The sequence below is a fragment of the Ovis aries genome, chromosome 10 (genome assembly GCF_016772045.2).
Source record: "Ovis aries strain OAR_USU_Benz2616 breed Rambouillet chromosome 10, ARS-UI_Ramb_v3.0, whole genome shotgun sequence".
NCBI lineage: Eukaryota > Metazoa > Chordata > Mammalia > Artiodactyla > Bovidae > Ovis > Ovis aries.
Window position 1 is genome coordinate 51635326 of NC_056063.1, and position 21815 is coordinate 51657140.

At 37.4% G+C, this 21815-nt stretch overlaps 1 protein-coding gene across 1 annotated transcript; it reads left to right on the forward strand.

Moving 5' to 3' along the window:
* Positions 1-20526: 20526 nt before the first annotated feature.
* Positions 20527-21579, forward strand: LOC114116451 (glycine cleavage system H protein, mitochondrial). The gene has a single exon (XM_027973462.3). The coding sequence runs from the start codon at positions 20539-20541 to the stop codon at positions 21019-21021; it is 483 nt and encodes a 160-aa protein (XP_027829263.2). The 5' UTR covers positions 20527-20538; the 3' UTR covers positions 21022-21579.
* Positions 21580-21815: the final 236 nt, after the last annotated feature.

The following is a 21815-nucleotide window of genomic DNA, read 5'->3' on the forward strand; positions in this document are numbered from 1 at the left end:
GACTTGGGGATATTATTTAACTAATAGGAAGTTCAGTTTCTACATCTGTAGAAAGGGGATTAAAATATATGCTTTCCAGGATCACTGTCAAGATTAGAAATAATATATGTAAAATAGCAGACGTAAAGTAAGAGCTTAGTTATTAGTAGCCATTCTAAGGTTTATCATCCAAAGGCCAGACACCCTGGTGATCATGGGGTCCTCAGAGCTGAGAAACAGGTCTCCCTACTGCATCTTTGTCACGGGTTCCAATCTCATTGTGAACTGTGTATAAGTATACCCTTAAACAATATGCTACTTATTTTTAGTTTATTAAAGTTTTGTAAAAAATAATAAATGTGTAGTGATCTATCACAATTAAAAAAATTCATTGGGACATTTGAGGTAATCTTCCATTAATCTCTTAATTTGGTGAATTGTATTAAAATATTTTCTAATGTTGCATCAAATATTCATGTTTTAATTTAAACTCAGATGGTTCTTGCCATATATATATGTGTGTGTGTGTATATATATATTTATATTTGAATTTGATTTACTCATATTTTGTTTAGAATCTTAAAACTACCACTGGCTTAGATTTACCTATAAATTTTCTTTTTTAAAAAAAGCTTTAAATTTTGTATTGGGTATAGCGACTAACAAACAATGTTGTGGTAGTTTCAGATGAATGGTGAAGGGACTCAGCCATATATACATATTTATACAGCACTTATCTATTCTCAAAATCAGAGTTTTATTAGCCTCTTTGAAAGATACAGTGAGTGCTTCCTCATTTTCTTTTCCCTGGAATTGTTTGTATAAATTGCATTTTTTACCTTTAGTTCAATAGAATTCACCTACAAAGCCATATGTTTATCTTTGAGAGAGATTTAACTGCTTTAATCAATATAGGACTCTTCAGGTAGGTTTATTTTCTACAGACATTTTTATAATGTTTTCTAGGTGTTTGTCTATTTTATCTAAGCTTTCAAATTTAGTGTTATGAAATTGCTAATAATGTTTACAATAACTAATGTGCCTGATCTGTAGCTCTGCTTACTTTCTCATTTATGATATTGTTATTTGAAAATTTTATTTATCTTTTAGATGGTTAAATCAATTTGTAGTATTATTGAGACTGACTTTAAATATTTGTCTTCTATTTTTATTTCAGCACTTATCAGTTTTTCTCTTCCTTTAGTCTATTTGGGTTGGGTTCATTCGGTTTTCTTTCTCTAATTTTTTAAGTTAGACATTTAGTTGATTTCCAATACTTACAATTTCAAATTACTTAGAACTATAAATTTCCCTTTAAATACCATCTTTTGAGCTTATATGTGCATTTTTTTTCATTTATTTTGTATTTTCTAAAGTCCACAAATTCTTTTTTGACTTGTAAACTTGGTGTTAGGGCATTAAGATTATGCTTTCATTTTTGGAAACTTAACAACATGGAGGTCAGAAAACATAGTTTTTACATTTGTAATTTTAAGAATGTTTTTGAGAATTGGTTTATGGCACACAAAATTTTCCTAATGTCTTACTCTGATTTCTTCAACTTTTAAATGCAATGTTCTACCCCTGTTCCTTGAATTAAGCTTGTTAATTCCCAAAAGTTAGTTTTACTATATATATATATATATATATATATTATTTTTTTTTTTGCTTAATCTATTGCTTTTTGAACGAAGTATGTAAAAATCTTCCACTTTCACGGTGAGCTTAGCTTTTCTTGGTAGTTTGCTCACTGCTTCTTTAAAATATCTTAAAGTTATAATTTTTTACATGTATAGTGGTTTAGTATTGATATACCTTTTTGGAAGCTAAAATTTTACTAATATTTAATGACAAAATTTCTAGTAATGTATATAATTTTATCTCTATCTGACTTTACTATAGTTCTATGAGCTTTTACATCACTAGTATTGTAACTATTATACATACTAAGTATGTATTTTGCCATTTTTTTCTTTTACTCTTTCCATGTTTTATGTTTAAGGTTGGCATCATGCATATAACACTTGGTTCCACAATCTTTATATTTTATATTTATATTTTAACTTGTTTAACCCATTGATAATGAGAGTACTTATTAGTAGTAATTATTGGATTAATTAATATTTATACTTGTTTAGTGTACTTTTCTATATTCCTTTTTTCATCCCTTTTTACTTTTTCCTGAAGTGATTGTAATTGTATTGTTTTCTATTCCTTTTTTCTCTCTCATCCCACCAACACTAGTTTGGATTTACTTTATTTTAGATTTTTAGTACAAATTTTAGCAGGCTTTAAAAAAAAACATTTATTTAGTTTTGGTCATGCTGGGTCCTAGTTGGGGCACATGGGATCTTAAGTTGCTGCATGTGGGATGTAGTTCCTTGACCAGGAATTGAACCCAGGCTTCCTACATTGGGAGTGTGGAGCCTTTGCCACTGCAACACCAAAGAAGTTCCTAGAAGGCATTTAAGAAGAGCTATGTTGAGATATAACTCACATACCATTCAACTCACTCTTGAAAATATATAGCAACTTTAATATACCAGAGTTGTGCAACTATCACCATAATCAATTTTATACTATTTTCATTACTCCCCCCTAGAGAAATCTATATCTGTTGGTAGTTACTTCTGACTTCCCTGGAACCCCACCAACAGTGGGAAGCAACTAATCTATTTTCTTTCTCTATAGACTTGCCTATTCTGGACAATTAAATGCAATAAAAAGAGTACAGTATGTTTCTTAAGATTGACCTTTTTTGCTTAGCATATGTTTCAGATTTCATCCCTGTATTTTTATTAGTACATTGTTTTTTTATGGCTGAATAACATTTTGTTGCGTAGTTATTATTGTATTCTATTTATCCATTCTTTAGTAATGGATATTGGGTTATTTTTTTAACTTATGAATAACATTGTTTGAAAGTTCATATACAACTTTTTAATGAAGACTTGTGTTATCATTTCTTAGAGTTGTATCTAAGAGAGGAATTGCAAGATCTCATATGGTAATTCTATATTTAACTTTTTTGAGAACTGCCAAACTTCCAACTAAACATTTTTTTAATGGCTTCTTGATGATTTAAGCATCTTTTCATGTGCTTATTGATCAACTGTATTTCTTCTCTGGAACAATGTCTAATTAGGTTCTTTGCCCATTTTTAATTTGAGTAATGTCTTTTTATTATTGAGTTATAAGAGTTCTTTATATATTCTGAATATAAGTCTCTTGTCAGAATATGTTTACAAAGTTTCTCTTAATATGCCTGTTATATTTTCACTTCTGGATAGTGTCTTTTGATGCTCAAAGCTTTTATTTTTATGAAGTTCCATTTATTTGTCTATATTTTCTTTTGGAAGATAGAAGAGGTGTCTTATAGCTATAATAGTAGCTGGGTTAGGATCTGGGAATTGAGTATCTTGGACAAATCTCTTTTCTTCAAGACCTAATTATTAATAGGGATAAATCCAAATAAATATGTCATACTTCCTGTGGTTTACTAATTTACTATCTACCTAGGTAGAAAAATATGCATGAGTAAAATATTGAATAAGATTTATTTTTATTTGTGCTTTAGTATTGGCTCCAGAGTCTCCTGAAAGCTACTCATTAAAGTCTTTCCTGCCACCACCAAGCCTAATTAATATTTTATTTATATCCAGTTCAGGACCTGCCTGATCATTCTCAGAGATGTTTTCCCAGTTTAAAAATGCCAGCTTTTAGCTTTTTGGTCATAAAAGAGATGAAAAATTAATTAGCATTACTAAAAAGTTCAAATTACCAATGTTTGAATCTTACAATGATTAAAATATAACAAAATTGGATGATATTATTTTTACTTTTCAAAATCCTCTGCGTTTATATTGGAAAGCATTCTAATGTTTATCAAGATCCTTAAGTGTAGGAGTAACTAAGGAAACAAGTCAGAGAAGTGCCTGATCTGGAGAGATAATTATTATCTAAGCAAGTTTAGTGATATTTTGGGAGAGCTGAAAAGAGTGGGTTCATAGGATAGTTTTGTAGGGCATGAAAGCAGATATTTTCTTTCACTCTTTTTCTGTATGAAGTTCAAAATTAAATGATTCCTATGGCTATGTTGGCCACAGGAAGAGAATCAGTCACCTGATACTCCAGAGTTGACAAAACATTGGATGCTTCTCTGATTACAGTTATTCAGGTATAACTGTATTTGGCACTAACAGTGTGGTTCTATTCAAGGAGAGTTATTAGATGTGGTGGAGTTCAATGCCATGGAGATATATACAACCCACTTTTTCACCTCTAAGCTGAATTAGTAGGGCAGAAAAAAGAGACACCTAAAAAATCCCAACTTAACATGTGCTGTAGAATCTTTCCAGTCTGCTAAGATACAGTCTTGCATAAGATAGCCATCAGACTGACATGTCATCATCTTTATCATATACTAATTGGTCAGAAGCAAATCTCAGGTTCTGCCTGCACCTGGCGAGGGAGGATTATACATAGGCATGACTCATCTGGGTGGGTCTACCACAATAGGGAATACAGTTTTTAGTTTTTTAGATTCTGCAATATACAAATTGAAAGGGATGTTGAGAGAGGCAATCTGTTGTACCTTCACCACTGTGTTTTAGGACAGGCAAGTGGTCCAGCGTGGGTGGAACCTGGTATCCTGAAAATCTGGGCTTCCCTGGTGGCTCAGATGGCAAAGCGTCTGCCTGTGATGCAGAAGACCTGGGTTTGATCCCTGGGTCAGAAAGATCCCCCAGAGAAGGAAATGGCAGCCCAGTTCCGTACTCTTGCCTGGAAAATTCCACGGATGGAGAAGCCTGGTGGGCTACAGTCTATGGGGTCACAAAAAGTTGGACGCAACTGAGTGACTTCACTTTCTTTCTTTCTTTCCTGAGAATGACTGTCTGTAAACGAAGCTGGAGAGGTAGGTAGGAGCCAGATTATAAAGTTTCCGGAATGTCATGATAAGCTTAAGGAGAATTCATTCCTTCAACAGGAAGCCTGTGAAAACTTCAAGCGAAAGAAGATATATAATCAAATCTGAAGTTTAGAAACTTCAGATATATAATCAAATATATTTGATAACATTATATTTGAAACTTCAGATATATAGTCAAATCTGAAGTTTAGTTTAAGCAAACCTAGATTCAAATTTAAACTTAAATTTAAGTTTAAAGAAAGTATGTTAGATTTTTATTGCTGTGTAATAAAAAGTACCACAAACTTAATAGTTTAAATGCACATTTATTATCTCACATGCTGTTGTAGGTTAGAAGTCTGAGAGGGCTCTCTGGGTGAATACTCTGCTTAGGAGAATACCAAAGCCAAAATCAAGTTGTTGGGAGGGCTTGATTCTTATCTGAAAGCCTTAGGGAAGAATCTACTTCCAGGTTTCAGGGTGTTGGCTGAATTCAATTCTTTGTGGCAGTAGGACTGTGACCCCCATTTTCTTGCTGGCTGTCAGTAGGGAACCTCTCTCCAAAACAGGGAACACTTTCAAAGGGTCTCTTTCATCTCAGGATTGAAAAAGTTCCCTTGTGCCAAATCCCTCTCATGCTTTGAATCTCTGCCTTACCCTGTGTGACCAGCTGGAAAAATCATATACAATTTTTTTTAACCAATGGTATGCAGTATATTTCTATATTAGTGTCTAATTTGGCATCACTGAGTAGTTGGTGACTACCTCCAATAAGTGTAGCTAAGGGAAAAGTCTTTGATCTGGTTCTGATCTTTGTGCTTCTGCTTTTCCTTCTAGCTATTTGTTCTGGAAGGCTAGATTCTGCTTCTGGCCCTTGCATGCCCAGTTCAGTTCAATTCAGTTCACTTGCTTAGTCATGTCCGACTCTTTGCGACTCCATGAACCGCGGCATGCCAGGCTTCCCTGTCCATCACCAACTCCCGGAGTTCACCCAAACCCATGTCCATCGAGTCAGTGATACCATCCAACCATCTCATCCTCTGTCGTTCCCTTCTCCTCCTGCCCCCAATCCCTCCCAGCATCAGGGTCTTTTCAAATGAGTCAACTCTTCGCATCAGGTGGCTAAAGTACTGGAGTTTCAGCTTCAACATCAGTCCTTCCAATGAACACCCAGGGCTGATCTCCTTTAGGATGGACAGGTTGGATCTCCTTGCAGTCCAAGGGACTCTCAAGAGTCTTCTCTAACACCACAATTCAAAAGCATCAGTTCTTTGGTGCTCAGCTTTCTTCACAGTCCAACTCTCACATCCATACATGACCACAGGAAAAACCATAGCCTTGACTAGATGGACTTTTGTTGGCAAAATAATGTCTCTGCTTTTCAATATGCTATCTAGGTTGGTCATAACTTTCCTTCCAAGGAGTAAGCATCTTTTAATTTCATGGCTGCAATCACCATCTGCAGTAATTTTGGAGCCCAGAAAAATAAAGTCTGACACTGTTTCCACTGTTTCCCCATCTATTTCCCATGAAGTGATGGGACCAGATGCCATGATCTTCATTTTCTGAATGTTGAGCTTTAAGCCAATTTTTTCACTCTCTTGTTTCATTTTCATCAAGAGGCTCTTTAGTTCTTCACTTTCTGCCATAAGTCTTGTTTATACTTCTGCATTTGTTCAAAACATAACATTTAAGCACCAAATCCCATGAATTTCTTTGCTATATCTATATGTATTGAAAATCTTTACATCCTAAAAAATTACTCCTTTATTGCATCCTGTAACTCAATGGTAATTATTTAAAAAGTCTTTGCTTTTAAAATAAAGAACAATGGCTTTACTTGTAAATATACACTGTAAAGAGAAATGAACCAAACACTCAAGACAAAGATAGAAAAATGATTTAAAAAATTATTTCTAGAAGTCTTCCCCCTCCTTGCCACTTTCCCCAATCAGCTTTTTTTTTTTTTTTTTTTCGGGTAGTCTCTTGTGTGCTCATCTTTGCGATTGCTTCCTTTGTTTATTTATATTACAAAATGTCCCTTCTGCAGACCTTGCAGATCTGTTTGTTGTTTCCATCAACAGTGACTCATAGTGGTTTGCACTGTGACCTTGGTTTTAATCATAAACTCATTCTGCCTGTGGTCTAATTCAAGGAGGCTTTGGTCAGAATTGTACACACTTCTGCTGTTACAGATGGCTCACAACCTGTAATTGCATTTGTCTGCTTTGACAATATGGGCTCAACAGGAGAGAACCAATGTCACTACTATATCTTAGTTTCTTACACTCAGACCCTAGCTCATTTTTATTCTTTGGAGGGCGAGTCCTTGAAGATTCCCCTGCCTTCTAAGGATGTCTAGTGAAAACCATGGCTCTTGTGCAGTGCGAGGGACTTTCCATCTCCTCACTGGCCAGAATGCTGCATTGGAATTAGACCTTGAACTCTGCAGATGCAAGGCCAAGATTGCATTTCATTTGTAATACTAATAAATATATTTTTCTGGCTGCAACAACTCAGATTTTTTCCCCTTATTTCTCACCTCATGCCCATTGATTTTTGGGTAATGGTAGCAGAAAATATATGATTATTGCAGTAATGTTGATCATTGAGGTTAGTCAGGCTTCCAGAAATTGAAGAGAGCGGGATGTATATTTTATTTTACTTTTCATAAGAAAGAGAATAGTAATACAGAAGAGGAATGCTTCATATTTACTAGTAACATGAAAGCTTTCTATTCGTGGCAAATTGCATTCCTAAAAAAGTATTTCACTAAGAATAATTATTCTGACTCTGATTTTCTGTAGGAGCAATGTTACACGATGAATAATATTGCATGTTTTTTATTTTAAAACCTTTCTCAGTGATGTATTTATGTGCATCTAACATACTGAGGCTGGAATCTGACTTTTCCTCTTTTGTGATTCTGTAAGCACCTTGTACATTCTCAAAGTAACTATACACAAGTCTGTCTGCCTAATTAAAGAATCATCTTTGAAGGCATGCATTATATTTTATTCATCCTCATATCCCCAGTACTTTTGTACCCCTCAATAACAATGAATGGTATATGATAGCCATGCAATAATTTTTTGTTAAATAAAAAGCCCAGGAAATATCTGGTAAGAAAAATTTATTTAAAAAAAGTTTGTGGTTAAAATGATGAATGTTCGTAGTAGTAAACACATTTTTCTTAAATAACAAAATTACCTGTCTTTACAGTATTTGTTTCTGTCTTTAGATACCAGAGTTCAGATTAACAATGTAAAAAATGAATCTTAAAGGGGGCGTTGAATCAGGGGGAAATAGAAGTGCTTTGAGGGAGTATTAGAAAAAACTAAAGTTCAATTAGAGCTGTATGAATAAGTGATTCAGTGGATAAAAACAGAAAAAAAAAAAAGAATGTTGACACAACTATTCTTCCTTAACATAAATTTTAGCCAACTCATTAAAAAGTTGTGGTCAGTGAAAGGATAACCAAGACCTGAACTGAATGATCAGTTGTGAAACTTTAATCACATCTCAGAAATCAGGACTTTTGTTTTCATAATTATGAGGGAACTGTGAAGCATTTTACAAATCCCTGGGGGTGTCAACAATCTTGCTGTTTTCTTGGTTTTGTGTCAGGGGAAAAGTCTCTCAAATTTTCCACTGTGAAGAAAATGTACCCAGTTGCTGTCAGTCTTCTGTATTTTTGCTCCTCATTTTCAGCTCTACACACTCAGGCACGTAATCTAAACTCCAAAGTCCTCCTTTTGTGTGTTTTCTGGACATGCTTTCTGCACAAAGAATCTAATTTCAGAGACTCTCTTGGTAGAACGGAATAATAATATCCTGGGTGGGAAAATGGTTGTGATTTTGTTTTTGAAGAAATACTAGTTGCTAGGCAGGTACATAGCTTCTGCTATAATTAGTTTCTAGAGCAATAGCAAAAGTTACTAATTCTTTATCTTTTGAAGCAATTAAGAATTCTTGATGTGTTGTTCAGATGGTAGTTGTAATTCTGTATATCTTGTAAAAAATAAAATTCACCCTATCTGAATTCGGATGCAAGTTGTGAAACTCTTAAAGAGTCTGTCTCCAAGGGCAATCATCTGATTAATCTATTTCTTAGGTATTAAGCACTCTGCTTAATAAATAATCTTGGTCAAATAATATTTCTCCTTGGTTTTCTTTAAATGCTTTTGCCACTTTTCCTCATCAATTCATGGAATCTAAGAGTTGAGGGGAGCAGATAGATCATATAACCCAGATTCCCAGGAAATGCAGACTTTGCTTCATTATAGGTCTGAGAATGTCTGCTTTACACAGTAATAAAATAATCTTCACCCTTAGTCCATTCTACAAAAATTTAGTATTAATAATTTAAAACATATATCTAAGCTTTAACTATAAGCTGTCCCTTCCCAGCCGTCCATCTGTTTATAAAGCTGTGCTTTGTATCCTGAAGCTACTGGTCAAGTTCCTCTTTAACAGCTTTATTTTTATCCTTCCTTCCCATATAGTCACATAAGGTTAGTTCTACTGAGTATCACTTCTCACAAAATAGTATAAGCCAAGATGATGTGTCAGGTGGCAAGTGATTTTTGAATGGAAGTTATTATTCTTCACCATTAATGTAGAATAAAGTGTCACCCTTATTAATTTCTAGGTTTATACTTTTTTATGAGCTTTCAGTCTCCCTGTTCTGTATCCTCTTACTTATTAGAAAGACATGAGCATATACAGTACTATGTATAAAACAGATAACCAACAAGGACCTACTGTACAGAACAAAGAACTATCCTTAACATTTTGTAGTAACTTATAAGGGAAAATAATTTATAAAGTATATATATATATATATATGAATCACTTTGCAGTATATCTGAAATGAACATAGCATTGCAAATCAACTATACTTCAAAAATTTTTAAAAAGAAGATAAAAAGGAAAGAGATGAACAGTTATTACTTTGCTCTGTATCCACTAGATCAAAGGACTTCAACTCTTGTTTGTAGTAAGCAAAAAACCTTAAACAAGTTAGCAAAGACTCAATTTTCTGAATCTGTTACATTTATAAATATAGTATTAAAATATTATAGACCTTTTCCCTTAATTTTATTTTTTCCAATTCAGTTTTTACTTATTTGCAATTTAAAAATAGATTGGAGGAAAGAAGATTGGGGAAAATAAAAACCCTCTGTTTTTAATTCTCATAAAAACATTGTTTGTACATGTCCATCACAAACTCCCTAACTATCCCTTCCCTTTGTCCTTCCCCCACAGGCCATTATAAGTTTGTTCTCTAAGTCTATGAGTTTCTTTGTGTTTTATAAGTTCATTTATATCATATCTTTTTAGATTATACATATAAGGAATGGAAATGTACACATTGCTATATTTAAAGTGGATAACCAACAAGGACCTACTGTATAGCACATGGAACTCTGTTCAATGTTATGTGGCAGCCTGGATGGGAGGGGAGTTCGGAGGAGAATGGATACATGACATGTTTGGCTAAGTCCCTTTGCTGCTCACCTGAAACTATCACAACATTGTAAATTGGCTATATCTCAGCAGAAAATAGAAAGTTTAAAAAAGTTTGGTAGATATTTTTATTTCCATTTTACAGATAAGGAAACTGACTTTCAGAGAAGGTATTAAATTTATCCAAGTTTACATATCTATTCAGTTCAGTGCAGTTCAGTCTCTCAGTCGTGTCCTACTCTTTGCGACCCCATGATTCGCAGCACGCCAGGCCTCCCTGTCCATCACCATCTCCCAGAGTTCACTCAGACTCACGTCCATCGAGTCCGTGATGCCATCCAGCCACCTCATCCTGTGTCGTCCCCTTCTCCTCCTGCCCCCAAACCCTCCCAGCATCAAAGTCTTTTCCAATGAGTCAACTCCCCGCATGAGGTGGCCAAAGTACTGGAGCTTCAGCTTCAGCATCATTCCTTCCAAAGAAATCCCAGGGTTGATCTTCAGAATGGACTGGTTGGATCTCCTTGTAGTCCAAGGGACTCTCAAGAGTCTTCTCCAACACCACAGTTCAAAAGCATCAATTCTTCGGCACTCAGCCTTCTTCACAGTCCAACTCTCACACCCATACATCACCACAGGGAAAACCATAGCCTTGACTAGATGGACCTTAGTCGGAAAAGTAATGCCTCTGCTCTTGACTATACTATCTAGGTTGGTCATAACTTTTCTTCCAAGGAGTAAGTGTCTATTAATTTCATGGCTGCAGTCACCATCTGCACTGGTTTTGGAGCCCAAAAAATAAAGTCTGACACTGTTTCCACTGTTTCCCCATCTATTTCCCATGAAGTGATGGGACCGGATGCCATGATCTTCGTTTTCTGAATGTGGAGCTTTAAGCCAACTTTTTTGCTCTCCTCTTTCACTTTCATCAAGAGGCTTTTTAGCTCCTCTTCACTTTCTGCCGTAAGGGTGGTGTCATCTGCATATTTGAGGTTAATGATATTTCTCCTGGCAATCTTGTTTCCAGCTTGCCTTTCTTCCAGTCTGGCGTTTCTCATGATGTACTCTGAATAGAAGTTAAATAAACAGGGTGACAATACACAGCCTTGACGGACTCCTTTTCCTATTTGGAACCAGTCTGTTGTTCCATGTCCAGTTCTAACTGTTGCTTCCTGACCTGCATACAGATTTCTCATGAGGCAGGTTAGGTGGTCTGGTATTCCCATCTCTTGAAGAATTTTCCACAGTTTATTGTGATCTACACAGTCAAAGGCTTTGGCATAGTCAATGAAGCAGAAATAGATGTTTTTCTGGAACTCTCTTGCTTTTTCCATGATCCAGTGGATGTTGGCAATTTGATCTCTGGTTCCTCTGCCTTTTCTAAAATCAGCTTGAACCTCAGGGAGTTCACGGTTCACATATTGCTGAAGCCTGGCTTGGAGAATTTTGAGCATTACTTTACTAGCATGTGAGATGAGTGGAATTGTGCAGTAGTTTGAGCATTCTTTGGCATTGCCTTTCTTTGGAATTGGAATGAAAACTGACCTTTTCCAGTCCTGTGGCCACTGCTGAGTTTTCCAAATTTGCTGGCATGTTGAGTGCAGCACTTTCACAGCATCATCTTTCAGGATTTGAAACAGCTCCACTGGAATTCCATCACCTCCACTAGCTTTGTTCATAGTGATGCTTTCTAAGGCCCACTTGACTTCACATTCCAAGATGTCTGGCTCTAGATTAGTGATCACATCATCATGATTATCTGCCGGGGGCCAGTGTGAGGAATTCCGCCCATGGCAAAGGTCATGAGGAAGGAGGCTTGGCATACGCAAAGGCGTGATCAAGCCTCAGGACACCCCCTGTTCCCGAGCATCCAACCCCAAAGCCAGAGTCTGTTTTATGCTCTCACCTACACCTCTGACTTTACGGGGGCTCTCCCCCATAACCGTTTCTCTCGGAGAAGGAGTAAACGTGCAGCTCCAAGGCAATAAAAATTCTTGGGCGTGACAAGAGTGTTTCAGCTTACGGACTCCTCTGAAGGTTATCTAGCCCACCTGTATAGGTTTGTCCGGCCACGTGTGATTGTTTATAGCCTCCCAACCTGAGAGGCATGAGATGTTTTAGACTTACTAAAGGCAAATTATTTTGGGGAGTTAGAAATTATTAGTATAGTTGGTTAGGAACTATATTGGTGAAGGGTTTTTCATTTGTTGTGTCAATAATTGCTGCTAATTCCCTGCGCTGGGTGGGACAAGGATGTCTCAGGTCAAACCTCTCTGCTGACAGACTAGCTTGTGTGACAGGATTATCCATACTCCTGCCACATGATTGTTTACTACCTCTTAACCGTAAACAGCACAGAGAGTTTTGGAGTATTTTGAGAGTCTTAATTAGCATGGGACTTTTTCTTCTTGTTGAGTCAATGATTGCCACCAGGCCTCTATATCCTTAGGCACCTGGGAATATATTAATCAATGTATTTGGAATATAGCAAAGGAAATATAGTAGTTTTAGATGTTAGCAATACTAGACTTTTTGAGTTAATGGATTTTCTCTTTTGTAATAGATCACTGTACTTTGTTATAAATCACTGTGTCCTTGCTATGTAAGAATGTAACTTTATCATATCTTAAGACTAAATAGATCTTAAGGGGAGCATTGGTGAAAGGATTTTCATTTGTTGGGCTGATGTTTGCTGCTAAATATCCATGTTCCCTACCCTTATAATGAATATAACTAACATATAGGAGAAATAAGTATTAACCTTTAAACATATAGGAGAAATAAGTATTAACCTTTAAGATTAATCATGTTAACCTTGGGTTAAATAAATTCCTTTCTTGATTGTAACTCACTACACCCTCACCCTATAGGAATGAAACTTTATTTGGAGGGTGGTGCCTGGTTTAAGAAAAAACACCTTGGAAGAAATAAGTTTTTGGTTATCAGAAAGAATGGATCATAAAATGTCAGCAGGTCTCATTCATGGCCAGAAGATGATGTAATATCCCTAAGACCTTTTTTTATACATTTATGTGAAGCACCTGATTTTGATAAAGGTCAGGACTGCTGACCCCCGCGTGACTCTGTATTCATCCCTATGTGTAACAAAAGGTATATAAGCAAACCCCAAAATAAAGAAATCGGATCAGTTTCCGGAAAGACTGATTCCCCCATGTCGCTTCTTTCTTGCTCCCGTTTTTCTGGCTGAATTCCCATCTGGAGCATGGATGCTATTCCACGTAATCCAAGTTATTCAGCCTCCTTTTCTCCACTAATCTTCCTACTACACTATCCATTTCTAATCTCTCTATATCTGTGATTAAATATGTATTTTTCCAAAGACGCCGACTCCGTCCCTCCACCTTCGAATCACCCTGGATCCACCGGGGCTGGACCCCGGCAATTATCTGGGTCGCGAAGATCTTTTTTGTACAGTTCTTCCGTGTATTCTTGCCACCTCTTCTTAATATCTTCTGCTTCTGTTAGGACCATACCATTTCTGTCCTTTATCGAGCCCATCTTTGCATGAAATGTTCCCTTGGTATCTCTAATTTTCTTAAAGAGATCTCCAGTCTTTCATAGTAAATGACCTTAAGAAAAAAAAACTTTACAAATAGGAAATGGAACAGTAATAGAACTAGAAAGCCTGTGAAACAGTACTGACATAAGCCGATAGTACACTCAGGTCAAGGTATTAAGATCTTGGGGAAAGAAACAAATCTAGGATGAGATGAAAAAGAAATATTCAATATTATAAAGCTATAATTAACAAAATTATTCTGTTAAAACTAAATCAATAATTATTTCTAGAAGATTCCAGAAAGGAAAAAAATGGGAAAAGATAGAAAATGCTACCTTGAATACTGAACTTCATGAAACAGTTCAGTTAAAACTGAAGGTAATGATAGTAATACTTAGTAATTAGTAAAACTATATTAATGTATGCTAATCTAAATAAATATAAAGAAAATATTTAATACATGTGTTTTATAATTTATGAATTTATTTCTCATGTTACTTTGTTGATCAAGCTAATGATTCCAAAGAAACATGTGACTTTAAAAAGGTTGAAGCAAAATTAGTCAAACATTGCGTGTGTGATTCTTGATTCAGAGACATGTTCAGAGCCATCTTCCCATGACCTCTGGGGAGGATATTCTGGTGACTGCCAAGTGTACATATAAGAGAGAACTAGAAAAAAGGATAATATTTAAACAAATTAAAGAGATTCTGGTAGAGTCCATTTTTATAATATATATTTGTATGTATCACATCACAGCAATAAGAAGGACTTGCCCAATTTAGGAAAAAGCAAGAATTTGAAATCCAGAAGTCTGGCTACTGATCTTATTCTTTAAAAGATAGAACCAATCATTGCAATTCTTTGGTCTTTATTTATCTGTATAATAAGTGGTTTGGATAAGTCATTGGCTCTCAGTTGAGGTACACACCCTCCCCAAGGTGTGTCAGGAATTGTGAGTGTTTTCATGTAGAAGACTCAGGAGCAGTCACTTTGTGGCAAAGGAAATTATTGGTATTAAGTGTGTCACAGGGCTCTGTGGTCCATGCTACTCACATGCACTTATTCAGGAATTACTCACCTTTACTAATTTACTTTCTGTAGAAGGAAATCACAAAGCAGGCTTTAGTTAGAGAAATGGTAATTTTTCCCCCCCTAAGTTTAAGGAAAGCTAGGCAGATTTCTGGAGACGGCAATGGCACCCCACTCCAGTACTCTTGCCTGGAAAATCCCATGGATGGAGGAGCCTGGTAGGCTGCAGTCGATGAGGTCGCCGAGAGTTGGGCGTGACTCAGTGACTTCACTTTCACTTTTCACTTTCATGCATTGGAGAAGGAAATGGCAACCCACTCCAGTGTCCTTGCTTGGAGAATCCCAGGGACGGCGGAGCCTGGTGGGCAGCCGTCTATGGGGTTGCACAGAGTCGGACACGACTGAAGCAACTTAGCAGGCAGATTTCTTCAAGGAACGACCTTAAATATTCAGTTTTTTTTTTTTTCCAGAGGAAAGCAAACACATACATTGTGAGACATTTTAGTGACTCGAAAGGAAGTGTGTGTGTGCTCAATTAGATCAACTCTGTGACACCGTGGACTGCAGCCCACCAGGCTCCTGTGTCCACTGAAATTTCCAGGCAAGAATACTGGAGCGGCTGTCATTTCCTCCCACAGGGGGTCTTCCTGATCCAGGGATCCAACCTGCCTCTCCTGCGTTAGCAGGTGGATTCTTTACGGTTATATCATCAAGCTCATCACAATAGCTAAACCCAACTGATCAGTTTTCTGTAGTTATTTAGTTTTGCAAGTGTCTGCTTAAGATTTCCAAGCCAAACCATTTAGCCTTAACAGAAACCTTCCTTAAGAGAAACACAAAAACATTTTCAAGCACCATTGAGTTTAACTTGCGCTTTGCAAGCAAAATTGTTTACTAAGAATTGAACTTAGAAAAAGAATTTGGGGTTTCCCAGGTGGTGCTAGTGGTAGAGAACCTACCTTCCAATGCAGGAGACATAAGAGACTCCAGTTTGACCTCTGGGCAAGGAAGATCCCCTGGAGGGGTACATTGCAACCCACTCCAATAGTCTTGCCTGGAGAATCCCATGGGCAGAGGAGCCTGGCAGGCTATGGGCCATAGGGTCATAAATAGTTGGACATGACTGAAACAACTGAAGCACCCAAGCACAAATTAAGAAATAAATAGTTTAGTTATACTCTCAGTGGGGTTTCCCAGGTGGCCGTAGTGGTAAATAACCTGTCTGCCAATGCAGGAGACATAAGAGACATGGGTTTGATCCCTGGGTCAGGATGGCTCAGGAATTCCTCCTGGGCCTCCCTTAAGAGAGAATAGCAACCCACTTCAGTATTCTTGTCTAGAGAATCCCGTGGACAGAGGAGCCGGGCAGGTTACAGTCTATAGGATCACAAGGAGTCAGACAAGACAGAAGCGACTTAGCTGTACACTTCCAATGGGTAGGTTAAGCTGCATCTCATGATGGAAAATTCTCAGGAAGAACCTCAAACAGATATGATACATTTTGTTCTATTTTAGGATTACTGCTGAAGTCACAGAGCATCATGGTGTTTGAGTTTGGAATGTTTTCTATGCTTTTATCCCTCATGAAAGTACATCAAACAGAAATGATGAAGGCTCTCCAGCATTGCTCAGAGCTGCTGGATTATCTACTGAGAAATTTTGGTTGCTAAAGATTGCTTCCCCAATTTTGGAAAAGAAAAAGTAAGATAAGCATCTAGCCTTGGTAGCAGTCTACATGAATCAAAATATTAACTTCTAGGAATTTTACCTTTGAGAATCATACCATCTTAGCCAGCAGATTCCCACTCATTCAATACAGCTCAGCTGAAGAAGCAACTGTGATGCCTGTGACAATTGAGAAAAGAGATGGTTGGATGGCATCATCAACCCAATGGACATGAATCTGAGCAAACTCTGGGAGATAGTGAAGGACAGGGAATCCTGGCGTGCTGCAGTCCATGGGGTCATGAAGAGTCAGACATGACTTAGCAACTGAACAAAAACCACCAACAACAGTGTGGAGTATAACATATCTAAAAGAGAAACGGAAATTTTAAAAAGTCTGCACCCTCCTAGCTTTTGTATAATGAAGATTTTTATAACAATAGATTATCACTGTAAAACTGGTTTTGCTTTTAGGTATCTTGAAATACCAGCAGGAAAAACGCATTTACCTTTATTTTTAGAATTTTTTTTTTTTTTTGCAGTGGGTTGAAGGGGTTTCTTATAAACTGGATGGAAATTATCTGAAAAATGAGATGAAAACAGTGATTTAGCAGTAACATGCTTTCTCAGCTGCAGCTGTGTTCAGTTGCAAGCAGTGTAGGTGCCCCAGGAAGTAGCATCTATTTACCACCAGACTGGAAGTGATTGAATTGTCTTTTAGTTTCACATTTCCGTTCCTTTGCCTACACTCATGTTCTGTGTCAGTTCATCCGTTTGGATCATTGCTTATTTGGTGAGGCAAGTTTTCTGTGTCAGCGTCACACTGCTCTACTGTCACAGTGGAGATTCCGTCCTCTTCATTCATTTCCAAAGTTACTCGATCCCATGGCGGACCATTTGAGGTCGTAGAAACCCAAGATTCCACATTGGAGGTCTTTGATGACCCATATATCAATTTATTCTAAAAATTAGGCCAACATTTACATATTAGGAGAGGTAGCATTAACATTTTCTGGATTTCTGGATTCTTTTAAAAAATCCAGGCACAGTAGTAACAGCTGAAAATGAGTATCTGCTGTCTCATTTAATCAGGCCTGTTCTTTCCTATCAACCATGGTCTCTGTCATTCTGTATTGTATTTCGGATGCTGAGGCTGAGTGTCCATTTGCAGTGTTGAAAAATGAATAAGATGATGTTGGAATGTTAGAATTCTTCTATTATGTCTACCCCATCCCACTCCACTCCACTCCACCTCATCCTATAGATACCAATGTCTGCAAACTCTGTTGTAGCCATCTCTACCTCTGAAAAGAAACATTCAGTTGGTGCAGTCCTTGCCATCTGTGAACTCAAGGAGACCCCTCTGAAATACTGTTTCACCTGCTGGAAATACAGTCACCTGGAGACCTTCACTAAAAGAAAAGTCATTTCTTAGCCCTAGTATTTGATTCTGTCCTATAAACCAATGGTGCAAGGTCAAATACCTAAGAATCAGGATATTCTTCAGGGATGTGTATTCCATCTATTTCCCACAATCTCTAGAATCTCAGAAACCTCACAAGTGGTTAAGGAACATGTTTGAGGATACACATACTTATGGTTAAGAACCTTGCTCAAGGTCATACAGAGGCAGAACCAATATTCGAAGCCAGGTCACCAACAGTCTAAATCACTGTGCGAATAGCTCCAGAAGTATTTGTCAAATGCACAGATGAGTATTTTGTTGTTCAGTTGTTGTTCAGTCTGACTCTTTGTGACCCCATGGACTGCAGCATGCTGGGCTTCCCCGTCCTTCACTGTCTCCCAGAGTTTGCTCAGATTCATGTCCTTTGAATCAGTGATGTTATTTAACCATCTCATCCTCTGCAGCTCTCTTCTCCTTTTGCCTTCAATCTTTCCCAGCATCAAAGTCTTTTCCAGTGTGTCAGCTGCTCCCATCAGGTGGCCAAAATGTTGGAACTTCAACTTCAGCATCAGTCTTTCCAAAGAATATTCAGAGTTTGATTTCCTTTAGGATTGACTGATTTGACTGATTGTGCTTATAGACTCCAGAAATATTTGTCAAATGCACAAATGAATCTATAAGATGATCCATATAAAATGATATATCATGTAGTTATAACAAAGATTGAGTCAGAATCTCAGAAACCTGAGAATTCTTGGGACTTGTCTCTTGCTTCCCAGGTTGCACTAGTGGTAAAGAACCTGCCTGCCAATGGAGGAAACAAGAGATGTGGGTTCTATCCCTGGGTTGCGGAGATCCCTTGGTGGAGATCCCCACTCCATTATTCTTGCTTAGTGAATCTCCACGGACAGAGGAGCTGCGCAGGCAAGAGTCTATAGTGTTGCAAAGAGCCTGATGTGACTGAAGCAACTAAGCACGCATGCATGCACTATCACCCATCACTTTACTTCTATTTCATGATATAGCTCAGATCTGTCCTTTCCCTCCATCTGCATGATCACCACCTGAGTCCGAGAGGTCATCATCTCTTAAGTGGATGATAGGATAGCATCTTAATTCATCTCTATGCTTCCACTTTCCTGCCTTTTGCAGCCTATTCTCTACACTGAGGCCACAGTGCACTTCACTTTGCTCTTATCTTAGCATAAACAAGATCTTGTCAACTCCTCTTTAAACCCTGCAGTCTTTTTCTTAGTGACCTCAGGGAAAATGTCAGAATCTTTAATGCCTTTCAGAATCTAGCAAGGATTCTATCCTGCCTCTGCCTGGTCTCCATCTTCCCCCAGAATTGTGCTGTATAGTCTTTCAGGGCCTTCCTGGATATATTACTATCCTTCTTCTTTGCTTATGTAACTCAAACTGATCTTTTCTAAAATTCCTTAGAGAGATTCTTCCTTACCCCTACTTTAGTTTTTTGATACTGAGAGACTCAATTCCTTGGCAGGTTGATGAGAGGTCTGGGGTCCCCTAGGAGGAGAAAGGAGGCTGGGGCTCTCCAAACAGAGTTAGGGATCTGGAATTCTCAAGGAGGAGGAAAGGACAACCATCTTTTTTTCCCTCTACATTCCTTAGTCTTAGTCACATGAAACATTTTTTTCTTTAAGCGTGGAAGTGATTACACAACAAACAACTCAGTTTAAACTCTGCACTAAGGATCATATAACAACAATGTACCCTGCTTGTGGACAGTTTCTCCTTCCTGAAAACCTCCTGGCTAATCCTGTTATCTTAAAATGTAAATTATGGGAGTGGGTCTAGGAAGATCTTTAAAAACTTGAGACATTCTTTTGATTTATTATAATAACTAATTAAAAAAGTATATAGCTCCCTTGCTAACACTAGCAAGGGGCACATTCTCTGTCCCCCTTCTGATGATGTCTATGCCAGAAGTTTTCTCTGTCCCTTATCTTACTTTAATAAAACGCTGCTACATAAAAGCTCTTGAGTGATCAAGCCTGGTCCCTGGTCTGGAAGCAAAATCTTCTTTGGAGTTCACGAATCCAACATCGTTCACCGTAAGCTATCAGTATACACACATGAGCACACACACATACATTTTCTCCCCATGATTTGTTTTTCCTTCATGTTACTTTTCACTCTTGTTATTATATAGTAAACTAATTATGTCACTATTTTATTGTCCCAATCCTGACCAGGCGACTCTGTTACTAACTTTTGGTGTCCCATCACTAAACACATACCATATTCTTAATAAATATTTGTTCAATTAATTTGCCTAACATATATTCAGGGACATGAGCTTTCCAGGAGGCTGAAGAACAGGAGGCAGAGATATAGGTAAGGTACCTGGAGAGACTGATATATATATTTTTTTCTACCAGATTTGGGTATAACCTGACTGATTCTGAGCTTTTTCAAGGTTCAAGAGTGCCCAAAGATTGCTCACATTTGTTTTGTAATGAAAGTAATTGACAATTAGTACAGTATCTCCCAGAATAATACAAGCTCTGATTAGAAAAGATCTTGGGCACCCGTGCGAACATGGCGCTGCGCGCAGTGCGGAGCGTGCGGGCCGCGGTCGGCAGCCTGCGCGCCATCTCGGCACCCAGCGCGCCCTGCTCGCTGCGGCCCTGGGGACTGCGAGCGGGTGCCGTCCGGGCGCTGCGCACCGGCCCTGCTCTGCTGTCGGTGCGGAAATTCACAGAAAAACACGAATGGGTAACAACAGAAAATGGTCTTGGAACAGTGGGAATCAGCAATTTTGCACAGGAAGCTTTGGGAGATGTTGTTTACTGTAGTCTGCCTGAAGTTGGGACAAAGTTGAACAAACAAGAGGAGTTTGGTGCTTTGGAAAGTGTGAAAGCTGCTAGTGAACTCTATTCTCCTCTATCAGGAGAAGTAACTGAAATTAATAAAGCTCTAGCAGAAAATCCAGGACTTGTCAACAAGTCGTGTTATGAAGATGGTTGGCTGATCAAGATGACATTCAGTAACCCTTCAGAACTAGATGAACTAATGAGTTGAAGAAGCATATGAGAAATACATAAAATCTATTGAGGAGTGAAAATGGAACCCCTAAATAAACTACTTTGAAACAACTTAATCTAGCATAGTTGTCTTAAATTAGTGGTGGATAGATATTTAAAAAGCAACTTTTAGCAAAAGAAACTACTTGTAACAATGTTTCCTGAAGAAAATACCCCTTAACTTTCTAATGACTTCAGATAAACATGGTGCATCTTTTCCACAGCATCCTGTGATTTTTAGGCTAGGCTCCAGTTATAATATTCAGAATTCCTGAAATTATCTCTGGTAAAACTAATTACAAAAATTATGTAATTCAAGGATAACATGGTTATCTTAAACCTTATATGACACTGTAACTTGCTTATAGCTATCCTTGGATTTGGGTCAAAATTATCTTCCCACTAGAAATAACTGCCAGTGGAGAAAAGTTTGTTAGTTGTATAGTGTCCAATGAAGAATATTACTATCTTAATTTTGCAATATACTGTGTTTGCTGGTGCTATTTTTATACAGTGAAGTAACAGCCTTGCACGAGAATAAATAATTTAATAATAAAATATTCAACTTCTTAAAAAAAAAAAAAAGAAAAGATCTTGGTAGAAAAAAATTGGATAATTTCTTGGATCATGCCAGAGTCATTGTAAATGGAGGGAATTAGAGACATTTGAGGAAATACAACTAAATTGCTGTGGGATTAGTTGTAGGGGTTGAGAATGCTAAATCAAAGCTGACTCTCTTGTTCATGGTTTTTCTCATTGAACTAATTCCTTAATGCAGGTAATCGTACTTTC